Below are 14,027 nucleotides of genomic sequence, written 5' to 3' on the forward strand. Positions count from 1 at the left end.
CCCCAAAAAAATGAACACAATTTCCTTTATTGTAATGTTGACAAGGCCCACTCCAATCTGAAAATATGGCAGGCCTGTGTTTAACAGGATTAACATCAGTGTGAAATCTCTTTTCCATCATTGATAGTTTCAGGGGATCTGGGCCAGAAGGCAAAGAAAGTATGCACCAAGATTATGCCAATCTGAAAAACACAGTACTGTCCAATAATGATAATAATGATTAATGAGTTAAGGATATCAGAAGTGTCTAGAATACAGATGTAACAAAAATAAAGCTAATTTCCAAGATGGAATGGTCCCAGATGAAAATATTCTCCTTGAATAGCATCCTCTGCTGCCTACCACCTGCTGTCAGTATCTTAGAGGTAATTTCTATTGAGTGTCATACCATCATGATCTTTGTTTTTTTTTTTTACCCCATTTGCGTCAAGTTGTTATCCTCTTGGAAGAAGCAAGGATGGTTTTCAAGGTGGCACTCTGTGAAATGACACTCATTTTTCTTCAAGCTGGCATGGTACTAGCATTTTGCAAAATGTCTGTCGTTAAGAATTGGAGTGAAGCATTCTCTGAACGACCATGTTGCCACTGATAATCGCTGATTTTTTTTTTTCCCCTTAACCTCATGTGTCTCATCCAGTATTCTCTCTGACCTTGGTAAACTGGCCGAAGTCCAAGACGCGGTCATTCCCAGCGGCAAGAGTGGGGAGGACAGCCTGCAGGTGGAGGTCTATGAGCGACGTATCAGCAAGCTGGAGGCCGAGAAGGCTGACCTCAAGAAGATGATATCAGGTGCCTGTCTAGTTCATTTCTCTGTCGTTTCGGCTTTCTGATCTTTCAGAGACATATTCACCATTCACTACCTTGTACAAGGTTGTTTGTGAAGAAAACAAGGTTGTTTGTGAAGAAAATTTTTCTCTGCAAGATGAATGTCATTCGTATCCCATTTTACATCTTAAAATACAATGAGTGAGGTTGGCAAAGAAAATGGCATCATTTACAGAAACATGGAGTTTGCAATAACACCAAGAAATGTACTCAAGAGTAAAATGTGATTGAATAGACACACAAGGTCGTATGAGATATTGGCATTCACACTGACAGAGTCTGCTTCATAACAATCCCCCAAGCTGTTCTGTAAAAAGCTTGAGTTGTTGCATGAAGTTGTCGCTCAAATTCTGACGAATAATGAATTATCATACACTCATTGATTGGCTGAATGCCAAATTTCATCACATTGTCACACCTGAAATTTGCTCATTGCACGCAGGATATAGCAGAAATTGAGATGTGCAGTGCTCAAGGTGAGCAATGTTGAAGCAACACAGTTTTGAGATGTTGATATTCTTGTCCTACACCTTCCTCCCACAGATGCCAAAGGCAGCGGGGCAGGAGACAATGATGAAGTGAGGAGGTTACAGGATGAAGTCAAGTCATTAAAACGAAAGATTGCTGGTGAGTCGAGCATTTGCCACAGAACTGCAACCTTGTGTGCTTTTAATGACTCGGGGCCCGTTTCGTGAAAGTCTTATGAGAGACTTCGTGAAATGAATTTTGCTTCTCTACGTACGTAAATGTGAGCGACTTTGGCCATTGTGAGATTCATGTAAAGACTTTTTTGTGAGGACTTCATGAAATGAACTCCAAGGATTCTCCAGGCTGACAGCAGGTCTCTCATGACTTACGAAAGTTGTGAAAATGTAGCAGTGATATGAGAGGTGGGGTCCCAAAATATATAAGGGGAAAAGAGAGATGTACATAGAGAGAAGTGCAATAAGGCTAGTATCTGCATTAACTGCTTTTTTTTTTTTTTTTGCAATTTCCTCTATGCTTTATTCAGGATAAGAGAGAACATAATTTAAATGTCTCTGTACCATTGAAGCACTGAATTTTATGTTTTCGCTTAGAGCCAACTTCACTTCTTTATGATTTAACCAATGAGTGTATTGTACGGGCATTCCGCCTTACCTAAGTCAAATCTATTTGGACTGAAGAAATAGCTTTGATTTTTAGAATAATTGACTTATGAGAGATTAAAATCAATAGAAATATAAAAAGAAGAGGACTTGAAAAGACCTTCGACTTAGGCAGTTATTTGACTTATGCGAGGTCGACTTCAGCAAGATTAACTGTGGTTCAATATCTCCAAAAATACTTGTGTGTGTGTGTGTGTGTGTGTTCCTGTTTTTCCTGTAGAGAATGCTATTGAACAAAAAATTCACAGAGATTGCTACTCTGTGAAATCTAGTTTACATTTACAGTATAGAGTGATAGGGAACGTGTGCTTGTCCACCATCTGATGATAAATCCCTCCATTATTTGAAAGAGGAAATGGAAGCCAGAATGGACTTCTCACACTCTTTCCCCCGTGTGTTCTTCTCTGTGATAGAATCGGAAGCGGAGACGAACCACGCCCAGGAGAACCTGTATGCCATACGGAAAGAAATGCAGAATGTAGAGGACAACACCATGTCCAAACTCAAGACGGCAGAGAGGAGTAACAAGTAAGTACTTCAGTTGCGTCAGTACTGTACTAGCTGAAATTTTCAGGGCGGTTTTATTTTCGTGAATTTTGTAAGTCACCTTTGAACTGCGGATATAACAATGTGCAGATATAAAAACACAAAAACAACAACACACAAGAATAAATTTTATTAAAAAAAATAAAAACATTGCTTAGTAGGGATTTTTTATTTTTTGTTGTTGCTTTGTTGTGAAGCGACATTCACCGATGTTCCCTCTCTTATTCACAAATCATTCATCGATACATGTCCCCCCCCCCCCCCTGCAGGTTGCTGAAGCAGGAGAAGGAAAATCTGACGTCCGAGCTGGAAGACTTCAAAGAGCGCTACCGCCACATCAACAAGGAGCTGAAGGAGGCGCAGTCGCAGCGCAAGCTGGCCATGCAGGAGTTCACCGAGATCAACGACCGCTATGCGGACATCATGTCTCAGAAGCAGAAGCTCTCCCGCGAGCTGCGGGACAAGGAGGAGGAGATGGACGTGGTGGTACAGAAGGTGGACTCCCAGAGAACCGAGATCCGCAAGCAGGAATCGGCTAACAAGGAGGTTAGTTAGTGGACCCTCCATAGTATGTGCCTTTAAGGACCTGGTAGCGTGGGGGTCCCTTGGAGTAGGAAGGGTGGCGTGGCTTGGATGTATTCCAGAATTTCCCATAACGAGATGTGTGTACAGCTTTATCTCTGATCTCTGTGTAGATACACACAGTCAAGGAAGAGTCTTGACTGTAGTCGAGCGTTTCCATTTAGTGTACGCTTCGACGCACATATTCGCGGACACATGACTGACGGGCACTATTCATGGCTTTTGGTGTGCAGTGAATGAATGATTCAATTGGACCACCCACGTTTCCCACGCAACCGGCTCTTTAAGTGCCTCATGATGCCTCATAAGATCTGTTCATTTTCCTCCTGTCTGATGTGTGATTGCGCTTTATTGGAAGAAAATGGTTGATTTGGCACAACCTGAAATATACTGTAAAACACAATATTTTCGCGGCATGAAATTTTGGCGAATTGGAACTGACAGCCTTTTTTGCGGCATGAAATTTTCGCGAGTTGCCTCTAGCATTCAATGCATACAGTGTAGACAAGAACTTTCATGTGCATTTTTAATTTCACGAATCTTGGCTCTCCATACAACTACAGAAATCAGTATCTATCAGCTAAAGATGAATAGAATATTACCAGTAGGAAGAGAACTGCTAACATACTGACTAGGAGAATGAGTGAATGTGAACTGATTTTCCCCCTTCCTTTCTCCCTGCACAGCTTGAGGCTCTCCATGAGGATCTTCAAGTAGAGATAGCTAGGGAAAAGAAACTCAGGCAGCAGAGCGAGCAAAATGTCAAGCAGCTTCAAGAGGAACTGGAAGCCCACAAGGTAAGAAGAGTGCCCTAGAAAATGGGTCTCTACCCCAATCATGGAAGATTAGAAACATGACTGCCCTCATGAAAAACAGTGACAACCCCCTTCCCCCACCCCCACCCCCCCCCCCCCAAAAAAAAGAGAGCAAAACTAAAAACCCTTATCTTTCCTAGGTTCAGCGACTTGCCCCACTGCTGTCGCTAAAGGTGATCTTATAGGAACTGGAATCTGTAAAGGCAAAGGAATATCATTGTCGTAACCCCCCCCCCCCCCCCCCAAGCTGTTACTTTGCTCGGTGCTTGCTCTTTATTTTACAAGAGATGAGGAGGCTCCCTGAACATCAACATATTACTTCATGCATTGACAGCAAAACACAATAATCTCCCTGATTTTGATATCTTCATCCGCTATTGAGATGCTTAGAGCAGTCAAGTATACCCCAAAAGCCATTTTACACCTCCCTGAATTTGAAAGACAAATAATTGCCACCCTGTTTTATAAATGTGACAAGGTGATGCTCCCATTGTCAGTGAGATGACGGAATGTGGTCCACATTACTGCTCCAAAGAGATGATGAAGCCGTTCTAACCTATTTCACCAGTCAGAATTGATGAGTGTCAACCGGGGATCGAGGTATAGCTCACCATCTCGAAAGAAGCATCTATCCTTGTGCAGGACGAGAGACACGATGCACAGCAGGGAATAATTTCACTGGTATCGCACAGCAATTTGCTATGCATTTAGGACACGACTTGCTATACAAAATTTCATTTGCGCAGCAATTTCACTATGTGGAGTTGTGTATGTCATTTTGTTCAAAATAAATGTCTGTAGACTAAAATTTGCCATTCATTTTTGAGAAAGAAAATTACTTCCAGCACAGAGAATCTCAATTAGATAATGTGCTCGTTTTCCACCCTGCCCAGGCCAACTCCCTTGGTCGGGCCAAGCCGGAGGCCCTGAACATGGAGATCGAGAAGGAGGTGACGCGGCTGAAGCAGGCCATGGAGCGGAAGGAGGTGCAGTACGAGGAGGGTCTGGCCAAGGAGAAGTCGCGGCATACAATGGAGGAGAAGGTGAGTGTCCCCCTGATCAGATCCCGGTGTGGGACACCAAAGTCTTGATTGATGAACATAGCTCTTTCTGATTTTCACAGCTGTCTTCATTTGCTCTTTTTGTGGCCTAAGGTCACTTCTGTTTTGCATAACATCAACTTCTTGCAGCACCTTGATATTTAGAATGGAAAGTTGAAAATGACTGACCAACTTTAATTGCAAACCTCAGGTTATGTATTTATACATATCAAAGCATGTATACATATATTATCAGGGCTTGACACGGAACTTTTTTCTCAGGGAGCCCAATCGGGTCACTAATATCTTTGAATTTGAAATTTTCGTGACCCAAAATAGAAATTAATTGTGAATCGTAGCAGCCCAATCTGGCCACCAAAAGGTAACTTTTTTGAAAGTTTGGTGGCCCAACATAAATTTGTAGTGGCCCTGTGCTGCCAGGCCACCGCTACTGTTAGTCCTGTGTACACCATTTCTCTTTTGTTTCTTTGCTGTGACTCCTAACAAGAATTCAGAATTTCAACGTAGGTAAGAAAAAGACCACAATACTGGTGCCAATGTCTGAAGAAGCTGTAATCAGGAATTAATTCTACAACTGCTTCCCCTCCCCCTCCCACCCTCCACACCCAGATCCTGAAGGAGCAGATCTCGGAGAACGAGAGCAAGATTGTGTCAATGCGGCGGGAGATCACGACCCTGCAGGACAAGCTGGAGCGCTCCCAGAAGGACAGCTCGCAGGACCAGCTGGACCGCATCAACGAGATGAAGCGCAAGCACGAGCGGGAGCGCTCCCTGCTCATCGAGGAGAAGACAAGGCTGGGAGCGGAGCTTGACAGGGTAAGAGATGGATTGGGAGTCCCTATGGGGGTGCCCTCCCCCATCCTTTCCTTGGAACATCCCTCGATTCTGCGCCATCCTGGAGTACAGTGCAATTATCCATTGACTGGCATAGCTGTTTAGTTTCAGTGTGGACATCCCATTTTAATGAGGAGGGGTCAGGAAACAAACTTTTAAGTGGGACTTCCACTTAGGGGTGATCCAATCTGGCCTGTGTAGATCACTCCACCCAAAAGACAGTGTGTAGTGAGGCCCCATAAGATGAGACTACTGAATTGTAGACAAGCTCTATGACACCCAAGTGCAAAAATGGCAATATCAGTTGGGCAAATTGTACTTTTCAGTTTTACAAACTGATCGTTTGTAAGTAGCAGATGTGATGACTAGGCAATTGACAGTTTTTCAATCTGTGAAAGATTTTGAAATAGCCATTATGATGGGAAAAATGAAATCTCTGTCAGTATTAATTTGAGGGACAGTGGTAGCATTTCATCCTTAATATTTCCTGATTTTTGGGGGTGAGCTGTATCTTTAAAGCAGACTGCCTTATTTTGCATGTTTGTATGGGTTTCAGTTGACCTCAGATTGAGCAAGTCCCTTTGTGGTAGACACCCATCACTTTCATTAGTGCAAATTTCTTTTATTCTACAGCAGACATATTTGAATAAATGAAATTTTGTTTCCCCAAAAGTGTCAAATACCTTGTGTTATGCTGAACGTCCCTTGTTCATGATAAAATCATGAATTTAAAAATAGAAAGAAATCACTTAGGTTGACATATCACTGCCATCCTGACCTTGTCAAAGAATCTACCTTTGATACCCGTCCCGAGAGTATTTTTTTTCACCACGGACTTGCTCTCTTTACAGATCACTGTTGACTACGAGAGACTTCAGAGAGACCACAGAATATCGGAGGAGAAGCTTGAAGAGGTGTCGAGAAACAAAGACTCTGTGGCCCACTGGGAGGCCCAGATATCAGAGATTATTCAGTGGTGAGAACTTCATGACAGCACTTTTTTTACAGTCAGAACAGTAGGATGGTGCATAGTACAGTGCACCCATATAAGACAACAACCCTGCACCATTTCAGCAACTATATGTCTGTATAAATTTCAGTCAGTGAATTTGTCAGTTCAAACACGCTCTCTATGCATCATTCAGAAAATATATGCAAGGAATTGTGTAATGTAACAAGATCGAGTGAATTATGGCCACCAGATGTGAAGTGATAAATTAATGCCGTGCAATGTTTGTTAGCCATGTGTTTTCCACATAGTGTTCTTCAGATCATAAATACTGCAGAATGTTGTTCTCGTAAGCAACATAGATTGTCGTGTGAGTGGTCCATGAACTGCTCTGTGTTGGCGCCATAGCTATGCAAGTGTCCCTTCCCCCTTCACCATTTCAACAGGGTGAGTGATGAGAAGGATGCCAGAGGATACTTGCAGGCCCTTGCCTCTAAGATGACAGATGAACTGGAGAGCATCAAGGTGTCTGGCATCGTCGGTGCTGCAAGGGTGAGCTACTCATGGCAGATGTGATGCCACCTTGATCTTTTTACTCTGTTTTGACTTCTTTGTACTTTATTTGGTGGGTGTAGTGTAATATCTGCAATGTAATTTCCTTTGTATTTGGGTGGCTATTGAAATCCTTGCATCTGATTGGCTGAGAGCAAATTTGTCTGACAAAATTTTGTTGGACAAAACGCTTCATAAAATGCCCCCCTGATAGTAGTTATGATCATGAGCACTATGCTAGGTCTATAAGATGAGGTTGATATTGGGAACTGTGAGCACCACTGAAATGATGATGGCGATGATGGCAGATGCAGTGATGATTTGAGCAGTATGGAGAGCAAGACTGATGGCAGAGACTGGCGAGAGTGATGATCCATGCTCCCTGAATGACAGTGGATGATGATAGTGATAGTGATGATGGGGATGAAGATGATGGTTTATTGCCACTTGGTCTAATATCAGATGGTCTGCTTCCCAGTTTGTCTAACACCACCATGGCTAAACTCATTTGGTCCATTATCAATTTCTTCTAATGCATGTTTGGTCCAATCCTTACCTGGTTTAATGCCCAATATGGCTAATTATTATTTCATCTAATTACCAGATGGTCTAATTGCAACTTTGTGTCCACGGATTTTTCCCACTGCATCTAATAAACTGTGGGTATTAGACGAAATGGGCATAGCCCATCTGGAAGTAGACGAACTTGTAATAAGGCGAAGTGGCAGTTGGACTAAATGGTCATTAGATGAACTGGTTGTAAATGAAATAGGATTGGACCATGTGGGTTGAGACTAAATGTCTATTAGACGAAGGGGGAGTAGATCACGAAGATGATTACGATGATGACAGCGAGGAGGAGCACGGTAACGATGCTGAGGAGGAAGAAAATCAAATGAAAGAGCATTCTGATGAGCTTGTAATGAGGTCGATAAGCCCTTTGCTGACAACACGGAGTGGAAATGCTCTGATTATGTTGCCAGTGATGATCTAACACTGGGATCACATGTGACTGGTGTTTCTTCTCTGTCATGGCAGGAGAAGAGCTGGCAGTCCCGGCGGTCACAGAAGATGGACAAGATGGAACTCCTGAACCTGCAGTCCAACCTGCGTAGCGAGATTCAGGCCAAGGAGCAGATCACGGACGAACTCAAGAAAGTCAAGGCTACCCATGCTGCTGATGAGAGGTCAGTTCTTCTACACCGGTTACTCTTAATGCTTGCTGGTATATGTTGACACTCTGAGGAACTTAGTGTATTGCACTGCATTATACTGCACTGCAGTATACTACACTACACTACACTACACTACACTACACTACACTACACTACACTACACTACACTACACTACATTATACTATACTACCCTTCACTACACGACACCACACTACCCTACATTGTACTATACTACACTACACTACACTACACTACACTACACTACACCACTACATTACACTACACTTCACTACACTATACAACACAACACAACACAACACTACATCCTGCTCTTCCCATATCATATCACATTAATGCACCATGAACTTATTCAAACTTACTTGTGGTAATCTTACTTTGCCCTTAGTCAGTTTCATCTACATACAGTCATCATACCACACGTTTCACTTCTACTGTACGACTCTACCGCTCACCACATTACGCGGTACCAAACTCCATAATCCACCCATTGCATGACATCTCTCTATGGACTTCTGGTTACTCCGTCAGTACGCTGCTCCCTCTGAACAATTGTACAGTCAAGCATTTGATATTCCTTTTCCGTGCATTCCGTTTCTCGTCACAGCAAACTGAGGAAAGCAGAAGCCAGGAATAGCGAGCTGGAAGAGGAGGTGACTCGGCTGAATAACCGAGTGCTGGAACTGGAGCAGCAGGTTCAGAACTCAAAATCCAGTGAGTATCTGAAAAGGTCGTTATTTGTATTCGAAGTTTCACTCCTGTTTGATCCCTAATCCCTCAGCTACTAGTGCAAACTAATTAAAACAAAACAAAAACAAAAAGCATATTGCAACACCAGCATTGATTTCTTTTTCTCTTTTTTTTTCCCCCTAAATTTCAGTGGACATTTTTTTCCCCCTGCAACTAGAGGTCATTGTTTATATGCTATTAGGCTAGTCCATACTTTGTTTTTTTTTCTTGGGGGTGGATGGATAGGTGGAGGATACCCTTGAAATTTTGAAAAAGTGTTTGCACTCTACTGCTAGATGGTATTGAATATTACCCATTTTATTCCTTAGCCTAACTTTATATGAATAATTACATTGCCATAAAAATGTTAATTCCTGCTCCTGCTATTATTCACATCATTCCTTTGTGACATGGAACATGACTATAAACGGTACTTCTGTTTTTCCTTTTTCATGCTTTCTCGAGCTCATTTTTAGAGTCACACATATCAAGATGTGTGGTTTTCACAATTGCACGTAATCTTGCACACTCTTCAGAATGCAGTCTTGACCATAGAATGTTTATGAGTGTTATCAAATAGTTCAGACACAATTTTTGGATTGAGGCATGCGTGGTCTGAATGAAGCAATAAAGTAATTCCTCATTGTTGCAGAACATTCAATAAGGTAAACTTCAAAACTGAGTTTGAATTGTCAGGAATGTGGCCTGCTGTGTAAAGCCCTCTCCTTATCATCTTTCCAAGATACAGTGGACATGAATAACTTCGAATTCTTCGCCAAGGTGCTGGACATCGGCAGTAGCGTCAAGCTGGACTTGGTAAGTTTACTGGAGTAAAGTGTATTTTAGACAAGACCAAACTAATTTAACCTATGACTACCTTGTTTTGTTTTGTTTTTTGTTGCTTCTAAAGCCTCCAATAAAATCTTTTTTTTTTTTTTTTTTTAATGTGTACTGAATTTTGCAAGATTTGTTTTTTTCCTTTTCATTTTGTGTATGTGTGTGTTTATTGCTTGTTGAAAGGCGATGATACCCAAACTCAATCCTATGGAATTTGGGAAACACAATTTTCAAGTGCTGAAATCCCTTCATTCAAAATCACTCTTTTTGCCATTTAAAGTGGGATGAGGAGAGGAAGACAGTTAAGACAAGAACTAACATTTCTAACAGATTCTCAGATCCAACAGTATATCAAGGTCATGTGGTGTAATGGGTTTGTTGTCGTTAGTATTATGTCCCATTTCTGAACAAAAAAACAAAAACCACCATATACAAATAATGCAAATATATATCAAAATTTATCATTGTACTGCCATTAATTGACTGTGCTGTAAGTTGGACATGCAGTATGAAGAAATGACGTGTAAATGGAAGTAAATCTGTGAGGTAGAAATTAGACTGGGCGCCAAAAAGGGTGGCTTGTTACGAGAATGGTCCGTTTCACTTGCGTAGAACAACTCAAATTTGGGCAAAGATTGGTGGCTACTGAGTGCAGATCATTTGGTTGTCATGGGAAATTTGCTAGAAATGACGCTTGGTTTACTATGCAGCACCCTTTCTGAATGTTTCGCGTGCATTGTTTTGTACATCTTTGTGTGGAAAATGTTTTGCTTGGACATGTTCAGTTCAAGTCAAGTGTGTTTGTCATCCGAGAATTGTTTGTAAGCGTGATATCTCTTCGTTTTCTGTTCTCTTGTCTCATTTCCCAGGAACAGAAACAGAAATTACAGAGAATCTCAATTGCAATGCAGGTTCAAAAACACTCTTTTTATTTGTGCTGTTACTGGATTCATTTCCATATCTTGTAGACCACACTTAATAATCACCATTTGTACATGTATACATTATTTATATATAATATATATATATATATGGTTTTATGTGTAAATATGCCATTCTGCTGCCTAGCACACAAAGAGCATCAGCATACACTCAAATCACGCTGCCTCATTTTTCAGGTCAGATCTACATCACCCGTGGCTTTATAGAGAAAACGTGTTTGCATGTTGGCAAGTTGTGAGCAGAATTTCAGATGTGTGTATCAGAATAGTGTCTGTAGAGCAGGGGTAACAAACACGACACTTCCATCCTCTTCTGTATCGTAAAATACCATTTCCTTTATTGTCGGTAGTCTAGCATTACACCAGTGAGAATAGTCTTGAACATTTCATAGGCAGTCCAGCCTTTCCCATGTTTCCAAGCTAGATTAGGTAGAGAAAGTGCAAAATATCTTGCATTTGAAGGGTATGTGTGGGTCGTTCCTTCGCCTCAACATAGTAGCAGTGTATGACATGAAATTTCATCACATATCATATTTTTCTGTTGAAGGGCTTGTCTCAGTTTTGTCCAATTTTCGCTGTGTTTCATATTGCAATGTAAATCACAGTCATTGCTTAAGTCATTTTTCAAATCCACTCATGTGACAAATTAGAGTGAACTGCTCTCTTTGCTCTTAGAACTTTCCATTTTCGTGTGTCCTAAAAGCTTTGTAGAAAAAAAAAAAACAACAGAACCGTGCCAACATTTGAGAATATATCATCATGCCCATGGCAAAATGTTGTTAGCATGCTTCCCTGCCCATGGCAGATTGTCACTTGGCTGTGGGAGTGTGCTTAGGGTTAACAACATTTCTGCCGTGCGCAGGACGATTGTTATGGCTGTAACATGAAAAAAAAAAAAAAAAAAAATCTTGAACTTGTTTTTAGGTGATAGATCAGTCAAATCCTATGGGCAACATTCACAGAACACACAGGTTATCATCAAATAGTTTCATAGAGTTCATGTTCGTGTTAGACAGTTCATGTTAGGCAAACCGTGTTTCTTTCCCTTTAATTGCAAACTTCCTGTAATACTAGAGGAAAAGTTTAAGAAATATTGGCATGTTCTGTAACATGTACCCATGTTGACAGCTTTGTTTCTGTGAAAAATGAAGGACTTCATATTTTGGCTTTTGAACAGAGATGATGGGTCGCCTACTTGTACACCTTTTTTGTTTCAGTTATCATTTCACTGATCAATCCTTTTTACTTCATGGAAAAAAAGTTACTTTTTTCAATCATTTTCAGTCATTTATCTGTCATTCTCATTGTATCGCCATTTCAAATTTTGTAGGTGCAGTGCTAGATTCAGTTATTTTAATAATTTGTGTTTGTGTGTGTGTTTCAATACATATACAGTATGAGGTTTTAAAAGTGAGGACTTGCAATAATGAGCATCTAAACTGAAAGTTTGTTATGATAAGGAATCACTCTTTATTTTGTTTTGCCTTGCCCCTTTCTCACCTGTTGAATCCAGCATGAGTCAGCTGAGTTTTTATGCCTCCACCACGAAGTGGTGCCGGAGGCATTATTCACTATAAAACTTCGAAGCACTTTTCATGAAATGATATGTAGCAGCGTAACATACCATGATAGGGACTATCGACAAGCTTGTTGATGCAGCAAAAGTACCTTACAAGAAAACCTTCACGTTGATGAGACGACATCACCATTTCTAAAGGCCAAATGGACAGAAGCTCAGAATGTCTAGTGGGAAGCCACTTCTTATCCCTTCCTAAATGTAGAGAATGATATGGTCTTAAAGGACAAGTTCACCTTCATTAACATTTAAGGATTGAGAGAATGTAACAATATTTGTAGAAGACATCATTGAAAGTTTGAGGAAAATCGGACAATCCGTTCAAAAGTTATGAATTTTTGAAGTTTTTGTGCAGTCACCGCTGGATGAGAAGGCTACTGCAGTGTATGATGTCACATGCGTACAACAATATAAGGAAAATATAAAGAGAATTTCACAAAATTTCATCTTTTGAAAAAGGTACACATTCCCTTGACTCGTTACTGACATATGTTATGGGTAATATTATTCCCATTGCCTCCAGAAAGAGCCAAGTGAAGTGCTCTTTTATTATGCGAAAAAAGTGAAAATATGTTGAATTTTCTTTACATTTTCTTTATACTGTTGTACTCATATGACATCACGAGCCTTAGTAGTCTCCTCATCCAGGGGTTCCAACACAAAAATTTTAAAAATTCATAACTTTTCCATCGATTGTCCAATTTTCCTCAAACTTTCACTAATGTGTTCTAATAATATTGCTGCATTCTCTCAATCCTTATGTTTATGAAGGTGAACTTGTCCTTTAATGAGAGGATTTGCATGTACAGTCAAACCTGTCATAGCAACCACCTGTCTATAGCGGCCACCTGCCATATATATACGTCCCCTAAACTCAATTTCCTCCATTTGAAAATCATGTTAAAGACCTTGGAGTGTCTGTCTACAATGGCCACTATTTTTTTTTTGTTCCCTTGGACGACCGCTATACACAGGTTTGACTGTAGATTGCATGTTCCCTAGACCTATAATGCACCTTGGCTATGCTCACACACACACACACACACACACACACACACAACCACACACACATAGAGTACTTAATCTAAAAGTGATTTGATATGTACAACACTCCTGCTCTTCCAGCTACTAAGAAATAGAATGAATATGCCTTTATTAATGATAAACACTGCTTCACAATGTGCCAAGTGCACCAAATGTCGGATATTTTATTTGGAAATCTCCAAATAAACCTGTGTTCACTAACTTGAAAGGAGCGCTTCTCTAATATTTTGATAACTTCTTTTTTTTTTTTTCATTTCCCCAAATTGTAGTGTTCAACAGTTGACTACAAAAATACCCCAGATTTGCTGTGTCAGCACTTAAATGGCAGTATTTGCTACTAACACAAGCATTTAAAAGATTAAAATGACACTCGTCAGTTTTAAAGTGACTTTCG

General features: G+C 40.7%; 1 protein-coding gene across 1 annotated transcript in view; it reads left to right on the top strand.

The window, feature by feature from the left end:
* The window catches only part of LOC140229209 (serine/threonine-protein kinase MRCK alpha-like), a 123,026-nt gene that overhangs the window by 69,076 nt on the left and 39,923 nt on the right, over positions 1 to 14,027 (top strand). Inside the window, exons 11-22 of the mRNA XM_072309482.1 lie at positions 638 to 789; positions 1,369 to 1,452; positions 2,387 to 2,501; positions 2,789 to 3,065; positions 3,788 to 3,898; positions 4,810 to 4,959; positions 5,587 to 5,793; positions 6,663 to 6,787; positions 7,207 to 7,312; positions 8,351 to 8,499; positions 9,114 to 9,220; positions 9,978 to 10,051. Of these exons, the coding sequence (XP_072165583.1) occupies positions 638 to 789; positions 1,369 to 1,452; positions 2,387 to 2,501; positions 2,789 to 3,065; positions 3,788 to 3,898; positions 4,810 to 4,959; positions 5,587 to 5,793; positions 6,663 to 6,787; positions 7,207 to 7,312; positions 8,351 to 8,499; positions 9,114 to 9,220; positions 9,978 to 10,051 (1,657 nt within the window). The remainder of the gene's footprint in view (positions 1 to 637; positions 790 to 1,368; positions 1,453 to 2,386; positions 2,502 to 2,788; positions 3,066 to 3,787; positions 3,899 to 4,809; positions 4,960 to 5,586; positions 5,794 to 6,662; positions 6,788 to 7,206; positions 7,313 to 8,350; positions 8,500 to 9,113; positions 9,221 to 9,977; positions 10,052 to 14,027) is intronic.

Source organism: Diadema setosum, chromosome 1 (assembly GCF_964275005.1).
Source record: "Diadema setosum chromosome 1, eeDiaSeto1, whole genome shotgun sequence".
Lineage (NCBI taxonomy): Eukaryota > Metazoa > Echinodermata > Echinoidea > Diadematoida > Diadematidae > Diadema > Diadema setosum.